At 36.7% G+C, this 22,991-nt stretch overlaps 1 protein-coding gene across 5 annotated transcripts in view; it reads left to right on the top strand.

The window, feature by feature from the left end:
- Positions 1-22,991, top strand: part of SATB2 (SATB homeobox 2) — a 200,480-nt gene that overhangs the window by 89,106 nt on the left and 88,383 nt on the right. For all 5 annotated transcript variants that reach the window (XM_017858985.1, XM_017858986.1, XM_017858989.1 and 2 more), the window contains one exon: positions 5,818-5,920. In XM_017858985.1, the coding sequence (XP_017714474.1) occupies positions 5,818-5,920 (103 nt within the window). The remainder of the gene's footprint in view (positions 1-5,817; positions 5,921-22,991) is intronic.

The following is a 22,991-nucleotide window of genomic DNA, read 5'->3' as shown; positions in this document are numbered from 1 at the left end:
TTTCATCACTCCAAATGGAAAGTCTAACCTTTAAGCAACAATTCCCTATTCACCTCTCATCCTGACCCCTGGTAGCCTCTATTCTGTATTCTGCCTCTGTGAATTTGCCTATTCTACCTACCTTGTGTAAGTGGAATCATAGAACATTTATTTTGTGCTGATTTATTTTACTTAGCATGTAGACATGTTTTTGAAGCAGCTCTGTCCCGTGGTGCTGGTTGAGACTTTATTGCTAAATATTTGAGGAACAAAATGACTGACTAAAGTTATTGAACTGCAAAGAAGTTACTAGATTTCCAGTGTGACAATGATGTGGCACTCATATAGTTTGCCTTTAGAAATAGACTGTAGGATAATTATTTCTGTCATCCTAAGCAAGCCTTACCCATTTGGACTTAACTCATACGTACAACATGCCAAAACAGTTGAGCAGTGAAATCGAGCAGCCAATTGGGTCAGCAGAAAAAAAAAAAATTGAGCATGTGTTCATCATATATAGTGACTGATCAACTGCATGGACCAGAATCATGTTAACCGGTTGTCAACTGTCCATTTAATTTAACCTAAGTTCATGTATGTAGTGGGGATGCATCATGTCTCGTGTTAACCAGTTGCTAACTGTCTGTTTTAGTTATTTTCATGTGAGGTTGTTTTAGTTTGTGTCCCAATCTCATGAACTCATGTTGAAGAAGGTTCACAAATGACAGCTTGAAAATAATTCCTAACCAGGGGATTGCAGTGACCATAAGAAGTGATTGCACAGTGGGGAGAAAGATGACATTTGTTGATTCCACATCTTGTGCTAGGCCTTTTACACAAATCATCTCAGAGAATCCTTACACTCTCTGATGCAGGAGACAGTATCCCCAGTCACAGGTGAGGGTGCTGACGTTAGACAAGCGAGCCATTCAGTGACAGCTTAGGGGAAGAGCTCTCAAATGTAGTGTTTTCATACTCCGAAGTTCAGAGGAAGTGTTTCTTTCCCTTAAAATGGCAACAGTTTTCAATTCTGATGTTATAGCTCAGAAGTGGGGATAGAGTGGGATAGTAGAAGGCTGCCAAATGACATTAAATGAATTTTTTTCATGACAAAGCAATTCCTCCAAATCACTTTTTTTCCCTTTACCTAATTGAAGTATCATTATATTCTCATGTTTAATATGTTATTTAGCATATCACCAAGCAGATTGAAAAGGCCGAAAATGAGCACAGAATGCACACATCACTCATTGCCTGTCTTTGCTCTCTCCTTCATGCAGACATAGAAGAGGAGGCTAGGGGATGCCCCTCCTCCACCCCCAAACAGGGAATTCTCACTGACAGAAAATGTAATTCTTCACATTGGTTTAAAAATATTCTTCTTCATAGCAAGTGTATTATGTGTTTTCAGCTTAGCTACTCTTAGTACCACACTGCTTTTCAAACAAATAAATCCCACCAAGCCAAGCAGAATGTAGTGAAGGATATCCAGTTATTTTATCTTTTGTTTTATTTTGGGAAAAGGGGATGCTCAGATCTCTGTTTTTCTAAGTGTATCGTACAAATCATTTTAACCTGTGTTTATTACTTTGCTTTTTCCTATTAAGTTTTAAATTCCCTTTAGGTTCCATAGTTTTCTTTGATTCTAAACTTCTTAATTAACTTATATAGGGGACCTGAGATCACAAACTTCATGTTTTCCTTTTTTTTTTTTTTTGCTGTTGTTACCTTGTTTTTTGTTTTGTCTAAAGTACTGGTTGCAGCATCAGCTGTTGATCTTGTGGTCGCTGATGGAGGTGGTGGTGAATGTTTCCTTCCATTCATTCGTTAGTCTCCCTTCTTAAAAGACCCATGAAATACTGGTCCACTAACAGAGTGTCTTCATGGTGCCTCCCAGTGCTATTCGACTATGGGAAAGATGTTTTTCATTCTGAGCTTCTGGGGCCTCAGTTTGAAAATGGAACCATGCTTATAATCATATGTAACATCTATTCTCTGGGCTAGTTGAAAACAAACAAGTGAGTTAAAATTTGTTTCAGGAACCTAAAAGAAAATTTATTTTTAGATAGATCAATCTAGCTATCATAAGTATTTAAATAACAATATTATAAAATTTATTCTCTTATAGTTTGGCTTACAGCAAATTCAAGTCTGCCTAGTAAACTTTGGAATAAGTAAAGAAAAATCTAATATAGTTTGATTTCTTAAATACCTTATTTTTTAAAAATTCCAGATATTAATGGCAAACTAAATGTCAAATTGACTACAAACAAGGACACCTAGACTTCATCTCCCATCCAAAAATCTTTGTACTTAAAATTTCATAATTAACTACAAAGAAGTCAGAAATTTTCAAGTTTCTGTAGTTGGAAAGACATTTTAACCCTTTTAATTTATCTTAGAATATAATATTATTCATAAAATAGCTTTGTCTGCGGCCACTGTTTATGTGGTGGTTTGTGGCTGTGTCTCAGTATCTGAGTGGGAACTGCCTCACTTGCCCATTATACATGTACCCTCATCCTTTCTTTTTCACAGCCCGGCACCGTGCAAAGCGATACATGCTTAGTAAATGCAAAATCATTTTAATATTGGCCTTAGTAAATCATAGTTCCTCGGTTTAAGTGTTAAAAATAGCAATACACATGTTTTCTGGATTATTTGTATTAGTATTGCTTTGTATAAACAGGGATATTCAAGTTGGTAGCATTCTGGATTGAAAAAGTTGACTCAGATCTTGTTCCTTTATCAAAAAGATGTGGATTCTAAAAGTCCAACTGTGTGGTTGCTTTAGAATGATTGGAAAACAAAGAGCAACATAAACTGCAAAATTATACATATTTTAAAAGGAAAAAATTGAATTAGATCTTTTTTGGCAAGGTGGTAGGTGGGAAAGATTTTAATTATTACTTATGCCATTCTGCATCAACTGTATCTTATCAGGTTTATGATGCTATTGATTGTAAGATGGATCTCTATTTCAGTGATGTTCAAGTATAAAAAGTGGATGAAATATGGTAAATACAGATTCTCTGTGTCCCAGTATCTTTGGAGAACATTGTTTCCTGTAGAGTAATAGCACATGCTGGGTTCATGTTAGCCCCTTTCAACTTTACATATCATTAATTAAGTAATTAATTAATTACATATCATTAATTACCTATCATTAATTAATTTAATATCATTAATTAATTACATATCATTAATTATGTTCTAGATATTTAATGGACACTAACATCGAGATGTGTAGTATGTGTCCAGAGCATGCTAGTGAAGCCTAGTGATTTAGATTCAGATTATGAGAATTTAACAGTCTAATTTAGGGTTAAAAAATATTCATGAAACTGTAATAATCAGACATAACATGGCTTTGCTTTTAAAATATTCCCAAGGTATTCTTTTTATCTTCTGATTTTAAAGTCTTCTGAGGATGGACTATAACAATTCTTATCATTAAAAACTATTTTGGGTATTAGATCTGTATAAAGACCTGCAGGGAATTGTCATAAACTCAAACAGACTTTTCTGGTGATTAAAGATTCTCATCTAGGAAATTTGTTCGCTACTTATTATTATTTTTTTGTTTTGTTTTGTTTTTTGCCCAGTTCATAGTTCAAACCTGTTTATGTTTTTGTTCTGTAATCAGTAGAGGTAACAACTTATTTATGATTATCTGGGACAGAAAACAAATCTGATTCAATCAGGGTAGCCCACATCTCCTTTATAAATGAGTTGTATGAAATATAAGACGTGCTGATGGATCCAGTAGAAGCCCAGATATTCATTTCCTTGCCACTCTGCCTTGTGCGGGGTCAATTGAAGATACAGCAGGAGGAAGGACAAAGTAAAGAGGGTAGAGAGTGAGGGGAATTTGGATTATCTGGGGCCAAAGCGATGCAGGCTTCTGGGCTTGTGGCCTCCTATTATGGGCCAGGAAGAATTGAGGAACAGTGCCAGTAATTAGACACTGTTTGTTTTAGTCCACTTCCTAGGCCATTTGGCAATACAGGGTTTAACTCTGACTCCTGCCATGGCTATGTATCCTATGCCTTTCCAGAGGATAAAATCATACAAACAAGATAGAGAGATGACAAGTACATTTGTGATTATTCACATACACCAGTGTGGCTGATGCATCTATTATTAAGCTACTTTCATGTTAAAAAAATTTTATTATTATGACATTTCAGTTTGGCACTTTTAAATTTCATATCTGTCCCTTTTCCTGTGTTAAATTTTAGTGACTCAGATATCCCACATCAGAACTATGTGAGACACGAGGTAGAAAAGAAAAAATGAAACAGACATAGTCACTGTCCTCAAGGGTCTCACAGTCTAGGAACAGAGAGAATCTCTGCCCAGAGCGGGAGCTAGCTCAGCTGGTTAGGGAAGAGTCCTACTTGGTCGTTAATAGCACAAAGCCTGAAGCCCGCCTCCAGGAGATTAGGATTCCAGTGGTCATCCTATAAGGCAGCAGACAAGGCCCCATAGATTCTGTGATACACTCCTGTGATATTAACTCTTTGGGTTCCCATTGCTGTGTTCAGACCTTCAGATGAAAAGAGTTATCCTTACTATCTCCCCTTAGAGAAAGGAATTGTCATGGATAGATCAGCAACTGGGGAGGGCTAACCATCTGCGAAAGAGGTTTCTGTGAATTGAATTAGGAACCCCTCCCCCACCAGTACTGCATTAGTGATTAAAAAAGAGGAGTCTGATGTTTCAAATGGGAGTCTATGAAGGCCTGTCTGCTGGCATTTTAACCTCCTGTTAAATAACTTGATTTATTGTTACCCTTTTTATCTCTACTGCTTTGTAGAAATGTCATTAGAAGTTCTAAGATTTCTCTGAACTGTTCTGTGTCTGGGGCTAACTTTTTTTGAGAAAGATGAGATTTCAAGGCAAGATATAAAACCTTACACAGTCATTTGGATCTCTTGAATTGTTTATGCCCAGGACAAAATAAAAATAAGAAATAAAATCTGTGTATAAAACATACACAGTCAGTTCAGGTATATGTTAACATCTGCCACAAATGTTGGCCCAAACATAATACTGTATTAACTGCAAGCATATCTCTGTAGGAAGTTCAATTCAAGGTGTGCAATTATAATTTTAACTTTTCAGTGCTATGTCAGGCTATGCTCCCCTTCTCTTTTAACCCCAATTATTAATACAAACAAATCAGCTGAGCAGTTGGGCTGAGGAGGATGAGAGCAAGGAAGAATCATGCACTTAAGCACTCGGAAAGTTTGAGCTTTGGTTCATTTTTGATTGAAACACAGTACAAGTGTTATGTTTAGTTTCCCTTGCCCTAAAATAGCACTGTTAATTTTTTCATTTGGTGAATTTTCACACAAGTTCTAATCACACGTTTCTATAAATTATATTAATTTAACTTATTTCCCTAAATGTTGTTCTGCAGTGTGTAGCACGGATGTTCTCAGATTCTTGGCTGTGTAAGCTTGTTGCAGTTGGAAGCGGAACAGAAACATCTGAAAGGCATTATTTGGATTACGGATGCTGGAGCATCTGATCTCACCTTTTGCTCTGGTTCCTAAATCACAACTGTTCTTCCTCTTTGCATTTAATCTGCATGTTCTGTCCCCTCCATTGTTGACATTGCCCCAGGGTTGACTTTTTGGAGAAAGCACTATCATTGTTGTAATTAAAGGGATGGAAAATTCAGGTAATCGTGTTTGATGTTAATAGTTCAGTTTACAGGAGAGTGACTGTTTTAAGTTTAAAAGAGGTTAGTGCAGGTTATAAAGTGCAGTTTCTTGTCCCTAAAAAGAAGTAGCCATATTTTGAAAAAATAACTATATATTTTTTTTTCAGAGTATGATTTCATCCATTGTAAATAGCACATATTATGCCAATGTGTCAGCAACCAAGTGCCAGGAGTTTGGGAGATGGTATAAAAAGTACAAGAAGATTAAAGGTAAACGGACTTTTTTGTTTGTAAAGCCTGTTTTCAGTTTCTGAGGTTCATGAGTTGTTGATTGTTTGGAATTTATGCTCATTTTAGATACAATTTATCTAATTTTTTACAAAGGTGAGATCTTTAATATTCCTGTCATGAGTTCCGAATTGGCTCCCTTAAAACCAAGAAGATATTTGAAGTAAAAGTAAAATGAGTAGCACAATATGTTAAGTTTATAGTTTTCATAAGTGATACCTACAAAGACCAAAATCCTTTAGAATGAAAACTTAAAAGCTGTCATTCTTGGTTGAATCAGCACTTACAGTTTGGATACTGATTAACAGATACTCTTGGGGTATCAGGATGGCTTTGGTCAGAAATAGAGTTTGATGTTGTGACCCTTTGTCGACGATTCCAGAGCTGTGGTGAAAGCACGGGCGGGCTCTGCGTTCAGGCAGACTTGGGATCAAATCTTTGGCTTCTACATTCTAGCTGTGGGAACTTCAGCAAATTATTTAACGTCACCAGGACTCAATTTCCTCATCTGAAAATGGGGAATAAAGTACTTAGGTCACTGGGTAGATGCGAGGACGAAATAAGACAATACTGGCACAAAGTAACCTATTGATAAATAATAGTATACTACTAATAATAATTAATAGTAGTAGTCATACTAGCAGTAGTATATTACATATGGAATTATGTTTGGTCCTGAAAATAAAGTTCCTTTATGTAGTAAATAGCATGCTATTTGGATCACCTAGACCTTTAAACATGTCAGGACCATTTCAAATATGTCAGTGGTGGAAAAATTCTTTTGTTTTCATTCCATTCAGATAAATGTTACCTACTAGGGTCCCTGAGGGGATTTGGGGAATTTTTTGTAACATTGGTTTTGATGGTCCTTTCAGTCCATATTTTGCATAATTATGCCATATTTATCACACTTTATAATATGTATACATAGCTTTGCTTACTCTGACCCCATCTGAAGGGCAAATGACAATTTATGATGGGTAAGTAAAAGTAAAGGATGAATTTATTTGTTTTACTACTTGCAGGTTTTCTCAGGGGAGACAGGATGTCAAAGTAGTGCTTGTTGGCTATTGAGTGTTTGAGAGATTTTTTACAGGGTTATCTTTTGAAGAAATTAAGTGTACAAACATTGGTAGCACATTTCTGATCACAAAGGAATGAGAGTGTTTTATGCTAAATATACATTTTATAAGGCAAGCCAAAATATTGAGCTACCCAGGAGAAATTAAGTATACTGAAAACTGAATTAAGATCTGTTTCTTTTCAACAGATTCTAAAATTCTTAGAACACTTTAGATCCTGGTTTGGGCAAATGCTTTAGGATATTAATATTCACCTTTGTACATTATAAGATGAATAACTCCTTCTCATTATAAGACATTGTTGTGTGGCTCAGAAGGGTTTCTTTTCTGTAAGTGTTGCCTCCAAGTTTTTCTTTTAAAATAGGATTGTTAAAGTGCTTCAGCATATCCTCTTCGGCTAAAAATCAAAAGAATCATGCAGCTTCAAGGTCATTTGTTAGATCCCATTTACTTGCTGTTATAAGAAAAAGTAAGAGAGTGTCCTCTTAATAGGCTGGAGTATAATTCCAGATTCAGAAAGATTGGAAACTCTTCATTCTAGTGTTTTCAGAATTGCCACTACAGAATGTGTGTATGTGTGTGCGCATTCACACATTAACACTCATGTCTTCTACTTTTCTTTTTTCTTCCTGGAGCTTTAATTCTTCAAGCTGTATCTTCTTTTTTTTTGTTTTTTTTTTTAAGATAGTAAATGCACAGTTAAATCTTTAAGTGCCATAAAAGCAGACTGAGACCTTGATTTCATTCAGTTGGTCAAGGATCCACACCTGAAGAGGCTGTCAGACACTGTGTACACATACAATTCAAAGAGATGGAGCTAGTCATTGCTGTTGAAAAGTGTGTGTGTGTCTGTGTGTGTGTCAGTAGGAGGAGAAAAGGGAAGGTTAAGGTATGTGTGAAGTAAACACAAGCTGCCATAAAACAGTTCAAGTGGTGTTGATTCATCAACCAAGGGAGTGGGAGGAAAAACAAAGAATTCATGACAGGTATAATGGTGCACAGAAAATAAACATCCAGAGAAGTGCGTTTTATTAACTTTCGACCCTCAGAAAAAAGGAAGTGTTGGACTGAGGCAGGCACATTTTATTTGGTAGAAGCCTTTTTCTATGAATAGATGTTGCTGTGGGAGTTTCTACCTAGTAGGACCCATTTCTCATGGGAAAGTAATGATTTGATTTGTAAAATTTGTTTGTGTCCCTGCTTTCAACATGAAAAAAAAGGCAATGAATTCCAAAATTGGAAACCATTAGTAGTGAAACCAGAATTCCACCATAGGGCTTTTTCTGAGAACCCAGAAATCAGAGTTCCATGTCCCTCTCAGCCTCCCTACCTTCCATTTCTACTTCAAAGTTACCAATTTACATGCACTTCTATGCACTATTCAGCATAGAAGAAAATCTCAAGTCAACTTACTGACGTCCCAAACTAAATGCAGGCTACATTGTTAAATATGTTTCCTATTATCTGCTAATGTCTGTTTTAATAAAACAGTGGGAACTAAGTGGTTGCTTCTTAATCAAAAACATGATTTCCTAAACATAAGCTATCTGATTCTGTTACAAATTGCCACATATAGATCTCCTAGGTCAAAATTTTTTTCTCTTCTCATAGAAATAAATAAACAGTAAAATAATGATATACTCTGAAAGATCAAAGTAAATATGACTAAAACCTGGCAAAAATAAAAGTCTACTGGAAGGTTAAAAAAAAGATCAGATTGCAAATTCTATAGTTAATGCTTAAATAAATATGAGAAAAATGAACAATCAATAATTTGATATCATTAAAACAGATGTAAAACTATATACAAATGGAATTGTCTAAATTTTGAAGTAAACATTTTAATGTGCATTTTTTGAATTTGTTGTTATTATAGCTAAACTATTTACACTTATTCTTTAGAAAGTCCTAAATTGGTTTGGCTTAGCATGTTAACTTTATTTTCCCCAGTGATCACAGCAAAGCACATTCTGTTTACCTTTTTTCTTTAATTTCAAAGACAATCATGGTTGACACAGACATATTTGAGTTAACATGAGCATTACTTCAGGATAGATAGGGAGACAGTGTGTATGCTCTGGTTTCAAGGTCTAAGACCATGATTCTGTTTCCCAGGAGTATTTGACGTTGAAGAAAACGAAGTGGGTAGGTAGGGTAGGGTGGTAGGTTGGTTTAGACAGCATTTTTTTTAGTTGCCGATCATCACATACTATAATTGCTTCTGGACCAAATTTTACAATATAGAGCTCATAAGCTCCAAAGTATAAGAAAGAAAAAAAAGTACATTTTATCTAAAAGAAAAAAAAAAAAAAAAAAACCAAAAAGTTTAATATTTAGGAATTTTAGTATTGTACATGAGGAGAATCCATAGACACCTAGAAACATTCATGCTATTCCAAAATATTTGTAAGGTCTTGGGATTATGAGGGATTTACCAAAGTAGTTTTTTAGTAAATTCTACACATTTTAGCAAAATTTTAATTTTTTTACACAACTTTTTTTGTCCGAACTCCTGATGTGAACTTTCCCCATCATTGTTATGAAACGAAGGGGCAATCATATATGTAGTACCACCATCAGTTTCACTCTCATGGCAGTCTGCTTTTGCAGGGGATATAATAAAAATAAGAAAATGCCTTAATAAAGAATCTTTTATATATGTTAAATGTGTCCTAATTGATAAGTTACAAGAAAATAATTTTATATCTAAAGTGTTTGTCATCTGGTACCAAGAGCACAATAAGCAGTTATCTTAGGTGAAGTCAATCCCAATGATTTAATATGCCTCAAGAATGGAAGGGTCATTGAAAGTTTACACAAATACGGGTGGCTATTATAAAATTATTTGTGTTATAAAATAATACCATTAGAATGGGCGGACCTAACCAAACCCTGTTTTTTGGCCAGAGTGCAAAATTATCCCCATCACTTTTCTTTTCTCAGTCATTGGCCAAGAACCCTCTGATTGTTAATTGTCTTAATTTTATTTGTTTATTTGAACTTCTTTTGCCAGATATTAAAAGCTGAGAGAAAAGAGGATTTTAAAAGCAGTGTTACTTCCCCAAGCCTGGTTTATTCTAGTAATCAGTATTTTATCTGACCCTGTCTGATCTAGTCTTGCAAGATCAAACGTCCAGGCCAGCAGGCAGACAGTAAACAAAGCCCATGAAGGGTTTCGGTAAACACAAAGATTAGATGTTGAATGAAAATTAAACTCCTTGAACTAGTCCTGTGTACTAAAGTGGTTAAGTGGGTTGTGATTAAAAGAAATAAGTAATTACGATCATTATAGCTGAAATGATATAATGTTACCACATTTAAAGCACCTCTTGTACTCAAAAATGATTGTGTCATTTACAAAGTGGTGCCTTGGAGTTGAATAGAGAAATCAATGTCCCCTGACCTGGTTCCATAAGGCAGCCCTTGCTTAGCCATGGTGGTATCAGTGGTCAGGACAATGCCTTTAATCAACTCCTGGTCCTTCTGCCTCTGCTGTTGTTTAATTCTGATGAGATAAAAGTAACTTACTTTTGTCTACCTAATTTTTCTGTCATGAAAGAAATTTGTTTTCAGCTTCAGATCTAAATGAAGTGTTCTGCAAGGAAGTTTGTCTGCCCTCTGCCTATGTTGTATCTTGTTGGAAGTAATGGCAACATAAAATCCTTTGAACATTGTATGCATATTTACTTATGTATTTTATCCTGACAAATTATAGCTGTTTATATTTATGGGGTACAAAGTGATGGTATGATTTTTAATACAACGTGAAATGATTAAATCAAGTGAATTAACCTATTCATCACCTCAAATATTTGACATTTTTGTGATGAGAATATCTGAGACTTACTCTGTGATATTAAAATGCACAGTACTCAATTATTAGCTATATTCACCATGCTGTACAGTAGATCTCAAAAAAAAACCAAACTTGTTTCTCCTCACTGAGACTTTGTACCCTTTGATTATCATCTCACTGCTCCCACCTCCCAACCTGTGTTAAACACCATTCTACTCTCTACTTCTATGAATGCAATTGTTTTAGATTCCGCATATAAGTGAGAACATGCAGCATTTGTCTTTCTGTGTTTAACTTATTTCACTTAGCACAGTGTTCTCTAGTTCTACTCTTGTCATTGCAAATATTGGATTCATGGAAATAGAAACATCACTTCTACTGTCAACCACCTTTTATCTCACCAGTTTTTCAACACATGGAAGAGCCTTGCACATTTTCATTGTGACAGTCACTGATAGTATGCATAGATCACCTATGCTTGCTCGGCCCTCCAGTGGAAAGCTTATTGGTAGTTTAAGTGGAAAAATGGTGCGTGGGGAATGTCTTGAGCACTCATCTTAGACGTGGACTAATTCCTTGCATGGATCTTAAGAAGCTCATTCCAGCCGTACTGTAACTGCTTTGTTGGGCTGAATATATTTATTCATACATGTTTAAAGATGTAAAAACATTTGTTTGTTAATAATGTAGTTTGTAGATTAAAAGAAATGAACTTGCTATCTACTCATTTATACTATTTATGATGTTATTTTAAATAGACATTAATATGATGCAAAGGGAAAACTGAACTACTTTCCTTGTGCCCCTCCCTACTTCTCTTACATCTGTTCATTCATCCAGCCATCATGTATACCTACTCTTTGGAAGAAACATGAGACATAATTCCTGCTTTCCAAAAGCCTACAATCTGTGCGAAATGCTTAATTCATAATGTAACACATACCTTGTCATTCAAAAACAAATTCTAGCTTCTATTTTATATATAATAGCTGGCAGGATTCTAAGGGCTGGGAATACAGTGGAGACCATTACCTTTTTCTTTCTCACAAGATAATTGCAATCATAATTAAATAAATAATTTTAACTAAATGTTTAGTGAGCACTTCTGCTATGGGCCGTAATTAGTTCCAGAAGCAGTGAGAAACATCTGTATGCACATAAGATATGCTTCCTGCCTCTAGTTGTGTTGCCCTTAACCTGGCAAGAGAAGCAGCTGTATAAATGGATCTGGTAAATATGTAGTGGTGATATAAACTAGTTTGGTGGTGGCATAGAGGAAGGTCCGAAAACTCTTCTTGCTAGGTTTGACATGGGGTGGAGGGTGGGCAGTTAGGGAGAGGCAGCGCATGAATTATACCTTAAGGACAAGTGGAGTTACTGCGGCAAGGAGGAAAAGAGAAGGAGGAATGTTTTGGGCAACCAGATGATCATGAGTACAGATGGAGAAGTACAAAAGAGCATTGCATGTTTAGAAAATTACAAGTGACTGTCCAGTATGTCTAGAATGGTGGTACATTTATACTGATACTATAATATAACAGGTGCCCAGAATGGCTAAGCTTTTGATCAGTGAAAAGGCAAAGGTAAAACATAGCTGGATGTAGGAAGGGTAGTGACACCAAATGTTGATAGAAATGACTGGGACCTGGCTGGGCGCAGTGGCTCATGCCTGTAATCCTAGCACTTTGGGAGGCCGAGGTGGGTGGATCACGAGGTCAGGAGGTTGAGAGCATCCTGGCTAACACAGTAAAACCACATCTTTACTAAAAATACAAAAAATTAGCTGGGCGTGGTGGCACATGCCTGTAATCGCAGCTACTCAGGAGGCTGAGGCAGGAGAATCACTTGAACCCAAGAGTTGGAGGTTGCAGTGAGCTAAGATCGCGCCATTGCACTCCAGTCTGAGTGACAGAGTGAGACTCTTGTCTCACAAAAAAAAAAAAAAAAAAAGAAAAGAAAAGAAATGGTTGGGACCTGGCTGGGAGATCATATGTGTTGTAACAATGAAAAATAAGGCTGAGAAGGTAGAGAACACACCTTAGGGGTCTTTGAAAGCCCAGTTGAGGTATTTTGAGGATTGTTGAAGGTTTTTCAGCAAGAGAGTGACATATTGAAAATGATGGTTTTAAGAATGATTCCTCTAGACACCATCTAAAGATGTATGAGGGTGTGAGTGGGTGTATGGCAGGAAGGGAGGTGGGTGGGAGGGGGAAGGTTGGTATGTACACCTGGTGGAAGTAGGCAAAGTCAAATCTATTGCAGTAATTGATGGAAGTGGAGTGGTGAGGGAAGTGAAGCCCTGGCTTTGAGTGGCAGAAGTGAGAAAGACAGGAAGCCGCCAATGGAAGAGGTTCAAGCAGAGGAGAGCCATGAGACTTGGTGAGAGTAAATAGGGGTATGGGAATGAGAAGGAGACATGCAAGCAAAATCCAGGTTTTGAGCTTAGTGACTCTTGATGGTTGTGACAGAAATAGGACAATACCAACGGAGATGAAATTGCTGATACCTCAGTGAGAATTGACAACTCGGTACAAATGTCCATTAGGCTGTTTGAGATGTGGAACCAGCCGACTAAAGGACAGGATGGAGAATAAATTTTCGGGCCACTTTATTGGATGACAATTGAAATGGTACCAAACGAACATTCCTTAAAGTGGAGAGCAAGAGCAGGAGAGGGCTGGAAGCTTTGAGAAGATAAAGGCCAGGAGTTAAGAAGATGCAACTAGAGAGAGTGAGGTGTCACCGAAGCCAAGGGAAGATGAGTTACCAGCGGAGGAGTGTTATCAAAGGTGCAGTGGCGGGGCAGGGGAGAGGAGAGGGAATTGGAGGCTCTTGGCTTTGGCAGAAAGGATACCAAAATGACATTGGAGGGAGCTGTCTCTGCAGTGTGAGAACAGGGAAAGCCTATGCATCTACTAAGGGAGGGGTGTCAAGGACATGAGAGGAAAGAGTCTAAACGTGGCTAAGTGAAGCATGAGGGCTAAGTGTAATTAGCAGAAAGAGGATGGAGCCAGCAGTTTTGAAGAGGAAGAGGAGTGATAAGCAAGAGCCCATCAACTAGGAGGGAATGGATCTGAGGCGCAGATAACACGGTGCCTTTGAAAGAAAGAAAAATAGTGATGTTTTCTTCAAAATCTGGGAGAAGGGCAAGGAGATGTGTAAGGAGGGAAGGTTCTGGAGATGGAGTGGACGGTGAGGATGGGCAGCTCATACCATGGGGTGTGAGACTGGGCTGGCATGACCTTCTAGCAGTGAAGGAGAGAATGGTTGGCATGGGGGGTTTGGTGGTGAGAACACCTGAAATAGGATCTGGACAGGCCATGTCTGGGGAACAAGGAGGGTGTGTGCTTTAGATTGCTCCTAGTTTCATATTTCCATTTGTCCTGCCCAGAAACAGAATAAAAAACTAGAAAACATATATAGATGTGATGGTGGCTGACAAAGAATCTACAGAGTGTGAAATGTAGACCACAAAATGCCCAGTTTATTTAAAATCTGATGATTGTGGGGACATCCTCTTCTACTGGGGAGACCAGCAGGTGAAAATCAGGGAACACTTCTGGTTTCTTGATCAATTAAATAAAGATTATTACCTGATTTTCCTTAGACACTTACAAGGTTCAAAGCTGAAAAGCACCTAAGCTCATAAGGTGCTTGAAGCACTTAACTATAAATGCTGTGTAAGATGCTAGGACTGAAATCACATTGCCTAATGGGAGACAGTTATGTAACTATTTGCCTGACTGATGAGTGGCCTTCATTCCACCATTTGCAAGAATTTGAGATTATTTGACCTTAGAGTCCTGAACTCCCAAGGGAATGGACATGAATCTATAATCATCTAGAGTACAAATCAGACTGTGAGTTCTAACATTGGGCCTTTCAGGGTATCACCTTTTTAAGTTCTATGTAGCATAGAAATTTTGATTTTTGACTAATCCCCCTTCTGGACCAAAAGCTCCTTGAGAGAACTTCAGAGGCAGAGGTTTTGGGAACACAGGAACGTATCAATTTTCTGTCCTCCCCAGAGTCCTGTGAGCATGAGGCCTTCAACACTGTGAATACTTAGTAAATATTAATAGAATTGAATGTAATATAGATGAACTTATTTGAATATATGCATTTAGAGCAGCTTTATTTTTACACATATTATGTAGTGCACTAATCTTATTTGCTACCTGATCTGTCATTTGAGAGAAAAAAAGAAAGAAAAATCTTTGCTTGTTTAATTCATATTGCAAATGTCCTTAGCAAATGTAATTGGTTACAATCGTTCTATTTTTCTACTAATTATTGAGCTAAAGACTTAACAATAGTCAATTCAGTTGAATGGGACAGTAATACCTTTAAAAAGTACAAATTAGAGACCATTTGTGTAGCCTAAGATAAATGTGCCTTTGAGGTTTTCACAGCTAGTCTATTGAGTATTTTCCTTAATATAATGGCTTAAAACATTAAAGTCCTATAAAATCACAGAGACTGGTCAGAGGAAAAGAATGAATCATGAATTGATTGTTTTCTTTGATTAACTTTTCTTCAGGTAGGTTGAATTAAAGAATTAATACACATGGAATGCCAACTGACAAAGGCAGAATTTTCCTAAGCAGTAATGTTAAGTTTCAACAATATGATTTCTTTTACTATCATGTGCTGAATTCACCTTAGAAATTATAGTTTTAGATTAAAATAAAAAGTAAAAATAAAGATATTATTAGATATAAGCAGTTTTAGCCTATGTTATAAGAATACTTGAAATGATCAGTGATATCAGACTGTGATAAAGCATTGTTTGAAACCAAAAGGGACAATAGTGTTCTGGTACAGAGAGGGTGGAGACTAGGAAAGGTGGATAATGCTCACTTTTTCCATGGAACATAATGGGTCCTAGGAGCTTTTATTACCAAAGAAACAGAGTTGTCCACATTTGAGTTACTTTATGGTGGATATATACATTTCTGTGGAGGTTAATGTGATGGAAAAAGGAAGTTGATAATAAGGGGAAAATACACCTAAGAAAACCAGTCATATGGTATTATCACAGTGCTGGCTGGTAGACTTTGCTTATGGGCTGTTTTATTAGGAGTTAACAAGTTGGCTCTGAATATCTTGCTCTAGGCAGGGACTTTGCAAGCAAGTTCTCAAACCAGAGACAAATTCTCTTCAACAAATTTAGAGAAAAACAAAATCTTTGGGTTTGGTAGCTAGTCTTTTTCTTTCTTTTGCTCTTTAGCTCTTTCAAGCTCAATAATTTTTAAAAATTATATTTGGTGAACTCTTCTGGTAGTAGTTTTATTTGTTTGTTTTAATGGTATGGGATTTATATCAGAGATCTATTAGCTTTGGCTGCTGCAATCATGTCTGACTGTGTTTGTATTAACAAATTTTTTTTTGTAGAGTAAATTGACCTTATACCTCCAGTTATTGACTAGGAGAAAATAAACCAGAAGTATTTTCAGTGACTAGGCATATTCAATGTTGGCAGACGGGATGCTATTCTGGTTTGTTGGGGGAAATTAGTGTTATGTTTACCTTTTAAAAAGATTTTAACCCAATGAAAGACTTTGGGTGGACAATGGGGATGTTGACCGTTAATGTGTAGCCCGGCTGAGTGCAAGGAGACAAAGTAAGTATCAGGTGGAAGCATATGGAATTGCTGTTTTTGTAGGTCAAAGTTGTTACATATCACCAATTTCATATAGTTCAATTATATATGAATTTGTGATTGCCCAAGATTCTCAAGCTGTTATATTGTGTGAGTGTGCATACCCAATTTCACTTCTTGTTGGTTACTTGTTTCAAAGAAATACTTTCTATTTATAGAATTTGTAGGGTACTTGAGAAAGCTCTCTGCTGTGTGATTCATATCCTTCATCAGTCAGGTGGGAGTCTATGCTGATGACACTCATTTTGGGTCAAAAGCTTTCACCTCAAGAAAAATAAGATAATGGGAGATTTATAAAAATAAATATAATCACTGTATATGTATATATGTGTGTGTGTGTCTTACAGTTAACTAGAATGAATTGCTAATAAACTGACAAAATAGGAATTTAAAGGAGCTATCTTTTATCATCAAGTAGAAATGCACGTTAAATCATAGGCAGATGTTATGGGCCCATCTACGTGTAGCAGACAGTTAAATTGTCTGAAGCAAATATATTGATGGAATTTTTTAAAGTTAATATTATTCAGTACTGTATCTCTAGGGGCTGCCATCATTCCTGGCACATGATAGTTGATTAATAAATGTTTATTATATGAATTTTAATGCAAATAATTCTATTTAAGTGGTTAGCTGATTCAACTGTTGAGGAATCAGTGATTTCATCACTTTTTGAGTTGACAGTCTTTTCAGTCTATGTTACACAAAGCATACAGTGGAGGCTCAGGTTGAGCTTTTACCATTCAGATGACTTATCCATCCTTCATGTCACATACATGTGCCATGTGCACTTATGCACACACACATGCAAATACAAAGTGAAACTTATCAGTAAAAAAGTTGATTGCTCCTGACCCAAATCCTGAAACTATTAATAACCACATACTCCAAACTGGGCAGTTCACCTTAAGCAGCAGAATACAGACTGCAGGGTCCTAAAGGCATAGGTTTGAATTCAGAATCTTCCATTAACAGGTTTGTAACATCAAACAATTATGACATTAAAGTCAAATAATGACATTAAAGAAGCTGACTGAGCTTCAGCTTCTTTAATAAAGTAGGCATCTTAATATCAATGCCATAGAATTATTGTGAGAGTTAAATGATAATGATGTGTAAGGGATTTAGCTCAGTGCTTCAGCTGCTATATAAATGGTAGGGCTTGGTGTTACCTGAAATGCCAGTACAGTTTGAAAAAGGTATGTTAGCAGTAAAAATATGAAAATTCTTAAACTTATAATACATATATTTTTTCTAAAGAAAACCCATTAAAAAGCACTTGTGAAACATTTAGGCCTTAGAACTTGACTTTGAGTTATGCACAAAAAGAGGAAAAAGTGGCCATGTGGTTTGCGTTTTCTTATTATGAGGCTAGAGCCAGCAGCCTTAATCATTTTGAATACTCCTAAATATTTATCTGAATTTGGATAGTTATTTGACCTAGAGCACATTTTTTAATTTCTCTGGTATTAGACAAGATCATTATCTTTAAAACTGGGCATCAAGGTTTTAGAGCATAAGGTGGGGAAGCAGAGAACCTGGAGAGGAGGTTTGTAAATTTAAGGCATTCATATGCTCTAGTATCTTTTTTCTGTGCTCTAATGTTTGGGTACCAATCTGAAATTGTTGGTTTGACTGGCAACTTTTTTACCAAGAGTGCCAAAAGCAAACCAATGTCTTTTTTTGCATTCGTAGAATCACTTCCAGAGTACTTTCTAAGGTTGAAAGAGTCATAGAGAAATTCTGCCATCTTCTTTTCTTTCTTTTTTTTTTTTTTTTTTTGGCTTACGTTCTTCTACCCAGGGTTTCTAGGAGAGGTTCTGGGGAATACTAGAGTGTTATCTTATTAAGGAATCCATTAGCACTCATTCATGCTAATCCATTTACATTTGCATAAGCATCTTAATGGCTTAAAGAAAAATCCATAGGCCAGAGATTCTGGGAAATTTCTCGGTGCAAAGCCTTTTACCCAATTCATTACTTTCTACCCATTATAAGTATGGACAAACCCCAGGGGCTATGTCACAAAAGCAACTGTGTTAAGGTTTGCAGCATGAAAATACTACCATAATAGCTCTAGAAATATTATCTATCTTTTTAGCAGTATTGATAAACTTGCAAGAGCTATACTCTAATTACTATCGCTATTGCTGCTATGTTTTTCTGTTTTCTATTCTATTTCTATTTCTAATTCTATTACAAGTCCCCAAAGTTAATGTCATAATTGTTTGATGTTACAAACCTGTTAATGGAAGACTCTGAATTCAAACCTATGCCTTTAGGACCCTGCAGTCTATATTCTGCTGCTTAAGGTGAACTGCCCAGTTTGGGGCATGTGGTTGTTAATAGTTTTAGGATTTGGGTCAGAAGCAATCAACTTTCCTACTGGTAAGTTTCACTTTGTATTGCATGTGTGTGTGCATAAGTGCACATGGCACATGTATGTGACATGAAAGACGGAAAACAGCTATTTTTCTCGTAATAGAAATTAATTGTCTTAAAATGGTACTTGTAAAGATGCTCTTAGATAAGTAACCTGCAAGGTTACTTTAAGACCACTTTACAGGTAATCCTTCCCATTTTACAGATAATCCCCAGAGCACTCATCTAGTTATGACCCAGGCCTTTGAAATTTCAGTTTGCTTTTCTTTCTACCTTTCCTATGCCACCTTGCTGTTATTGGCAGGCATCTGTGCCAATCAGATGCTTCATCTTTTGCTCAAAAACCTTCAGAAACTATATTTTAAGTCATTGGATTATATTTTGAGCATTGAAATTTTATTATATTTACTTTACATAATTGCAAAAGAAATAACAGGAATTAAGTGCCATAATATAGGAGTGAAAGACTATATACATATATACACACACACATACATACATACATATATATGTATATATATACACAAACATATATATACGTATATATACTTGTGTATATATATGTGTGTGTGTATGTGTGTATTATTTTATTTTTTGAGTTTTGAAAATGTTCTTGTAACAACCTAAAATATATGAATATATATATCAGGGATTTATAATATTTAAAATAAATACTTGGCTTCCTGGATGTACTATAAAAAGTATCCTAAATAAAATAAGATTTTTGGACCAAATACCTTTTCATTCTAATGCAGGTAAATTCCTGAGGGAGAAGTGTAACTTTCTCATCTGTGAACAACCAGCCACAGGCAGCAATTGTGAGCATCTGAATAGCTAATGGTCATAGGGTGCTCTTGGTTAGAGCAACATCGCTGTGAACTTGGTGAGATTTTAGGAGTTTCTGAAATTCTAATATAGGGCTACAAAGGCCTTATCTGCTTTAGACTTAAATAGAATCCCAGAAGCTTAGAGAGTGGTTAGAAAATGGCTGCCCATTCCCTGCAGTTTTCGCTCAGTCTCCCTGCAGTTTTCGCTCAGTCCCAGGAAATTTGAAGGAATCTGCAATATCCTCTTAGAACTCTGAGTTTTTCAGAGACCTGAACAGACTCCAGATCTGAACTGTTTATCTGAAAGGTCTCTGGACTGGTACCTTTCCCCAGATGTTGGAATAGCTACCAAAAGCCTCACAGCTACTGGACACAGAAGCATTTGAGCCCCCCTTGCCTTGACGGTTTCTTAAACCATGTTCTGTTTGGGAACTTACATTAGAAGCTGGGGACATCATTCCTTTCCAGGTGATTCCCTCTCTGGTACTCACCCTCAAGGCTTCAGCCACAGTAGAATCAAGTTCATTGTGAATTAAATTGAAGCTCTGATTTAAAGCTCTGGGAGCAGTTGTGAGTTACTTATTTATTTATGAGACAGCATTTCACTCTGTCGCCCAAGCTGGAGTGCAGTGGCATAATCTCGGCTCACTGCAACCTCTGGATTCAAGTGAATCCAACCTCCTGGATTCAAGCGATTCTCCTGCCTCAGTCTCCTAAGTAGTTGGGATTACAGGCATGAGCCACCACACCTGGCTAATTTTTGTATTTTAGTAGAGACCAGTTTTCACCATGTTGGCCAGGCTGGTCTCGAACTCCTGACCTCAAGTGATCCGGCCTCCTCGGCCTTCCAAAATGCTGGAATTGCAAGCGTGAGCCACTGCGCCAGGCAAGCAGTTGTGTTTTTACTGTCTCTTTAATAAGTAAGCATGTTGCTTTTGTCAGAATATTTTCTGTTGTGAATGTGAACATTGCTTTCACCGTCAGAAACAGCACTACCATTTACCCTTCATTTTTTCCAGGATTTCTGATCTTCTGCTAAATACTGCAGGCATAAGATGGCCCTTAGGGCCAAGGTGATGTCTTTGGTCTTAGTTTAGTTTAAGACAGACTTAACATGATGTTTTCCATTATACAGTGAGAAAGCAAGAACACAAAACCAGGCACTGCTGTTAGGTCTGTGTTTCACACATTGTGATTACTTTCTAGTTATTTTAAAAGAAAGAAGAGAAAGGAAGGGAGAGATGGAAGGAGGGAGTAAAGGGAAGAAGAGAAAGAGAATCAGGAAAGCAGGAAGGGAGGGAGGGAGGAAAGAAAGAGAAAAAGAAAGTTCAGGCTCAATTTTCTGATACAGTCTGGCACATCCTGATGCTCCCTCTCTTTTTTAAGCATCTGTACTTCACTTGCTGTGACTTAAGAGGCTAAAAACGTTATTCTGATATTATTTTTATAAGAGTGGCAGCAAGAACTAAATTAAAATGTTTTCAATTTAGGCAAAATCAGCCAGGCACGGTGGCTCATGCCTGTAATCCCAGCACTTTGGGAGGCTGAGGCGGGCGAATCACTTGAGTTCAGGAGTTGGAGACCAACCTGGCCAACATGGTGAAACCCCCGGTCTACTAAAAATATAAAAATTAGCTGGGCACCGTAGCACATGCTTGTAATCCCAGCTACTTAGGAGGCTGAGGTACGAGAATCACTTGAACCTGGGAGGTGGAGGTTGCAGTGAACTGAGATTGCACTACTGCACTCCAGCCTAGGTGATGGAGTGAGACTCTGTCCCCCCCCCCAAAAAAAAAAAGGCAAAACCTGTGTAAATGGTTTCTGAATTCGTGTTCTGCCTTGGTCATTGGAGATGCATCCTTTTGAGAGCATTTGATCCTTAGTCATTCTTAAAGTCGAGATCATAATTTTTTCTTCTTCTTCTTTCATTCTTGGGAGTAAAGAATTTGGCTTTTATTGGTAGAACTGTTAGGAACTGAAAAACATAAAGGGTGGCTAGTCTCAGAGAAAGAATTTAAAAACTGGTAGCCCATGGGCAGATCTGGTTTTCAGAAATGTTTTGTTTGGCTTTTATTGTATTTTGAAATGGAATTAGTTGCTAACACTTAAAAATTAGGAGATATCATGTAAAATCCAGATTTTTTGTTTTCTCAAAAAAAAAAGCAAAAAACAAAAAAAAAACAAAAAAGAGGATAATGTAAGAAAGACAGAAACTGGCTGAGGTTAGGTAGTGGTTGCTACCTTTGAACTGGTTAGACTTTCTCTCCTCCACCTAGTTCTTCTGCAGCTGGCTTTTCTGGCTGTTATCTACCTGAACAGGTAGGTATTTGCATTTGTAGTTTCTTCGTTAATATTTACTAAGTGGTTAGTACTTCATGGTGTTACTACGGATGTAATATGTTGCTATGTCTTTATAAGATACTTCCATAGTTACTGTTCTTAACTGTAAGAATTTATAAGGATCCACCTGGAAACTCATAAGGATAGAAAGAATGATTATATATAACCTCACAGAATATGGACTGACATTATTCAGACTCTTATTGCACCAATTCATATAAGTTTCATGGAGCTCTGATGTTTATGCTTCATTGTGAACAAGATTTTAACTAGATCTATGAATGAAGTATTTTTAAATTATGTGATTTAGATATATCTCAAGAAAGTAAACTCACTCAAATGTAATTAAATTGTTGAAACGTGAAAATATCAAAATTTTGGAAAATTAACATTTGGTCAAATAATGCATTCTATAGGAGGATGGTTCTGTGTTTTTTCAGCAGAAAATGAAATAGATGGCCAGGCACAGTGGCTCATGCCTGTAATCCCAGCACTTTGGGAAGCTAAGGCAGGTGGATCACCTGAGGTCAGGAGTTTAAGAGCAACCTGGCCAAGATGGGTGAAACCCCATCTCTACTAAAAACACAAAAATTAGTTGAGTGTGGTGGTGGGGCATATACCTATAATCCCAGTTACTCGGTAGGCTGAGCACAAGAATCACCTGAACCCGGGACGCAGAGGTTGTGGTGAGCAGAGATCGAACCACTACACTCTAGCTTGGATAACAGAGTGAGACTCGGTCTCAAACCCCTCTCCCCACCAAGAAATGAAATAGATAAAATATTTCCTTATTAAGAATCTGAAAACATAATTTAATGTCTGAATTTATCTTCACTTTGACTGAATTAAAAGAAAATAAACAAAAGTGAATCCAATATTTAACTGAGACCAAATATTTCTGTCTCTAAGATTTTACTTTGGAATCAGTTCATGGTCTCTTTACCTTTTTTTTTTTTTTTTTTTT

This window comes from Rhinopithecus bieti, unplaced genomic scaffold (genome assembly GCF_001698545.2).
Source record: "Rhinopithecus bieti isolate Rb0 unplaced genomic scaffold, ASM169854v2 scaffold_48089, whole genome shotgun sequence".
Classification (NCBI taxonomy): Eukaryota; Metazoa; Chordata; class Mammalia; order Primates; family Cercopithecidae; genus Rhinopithecus; species Rhinopithecus bieti.
This window is presented reverse-complemented; position numbering and strand designations above follow the sequence as displayed.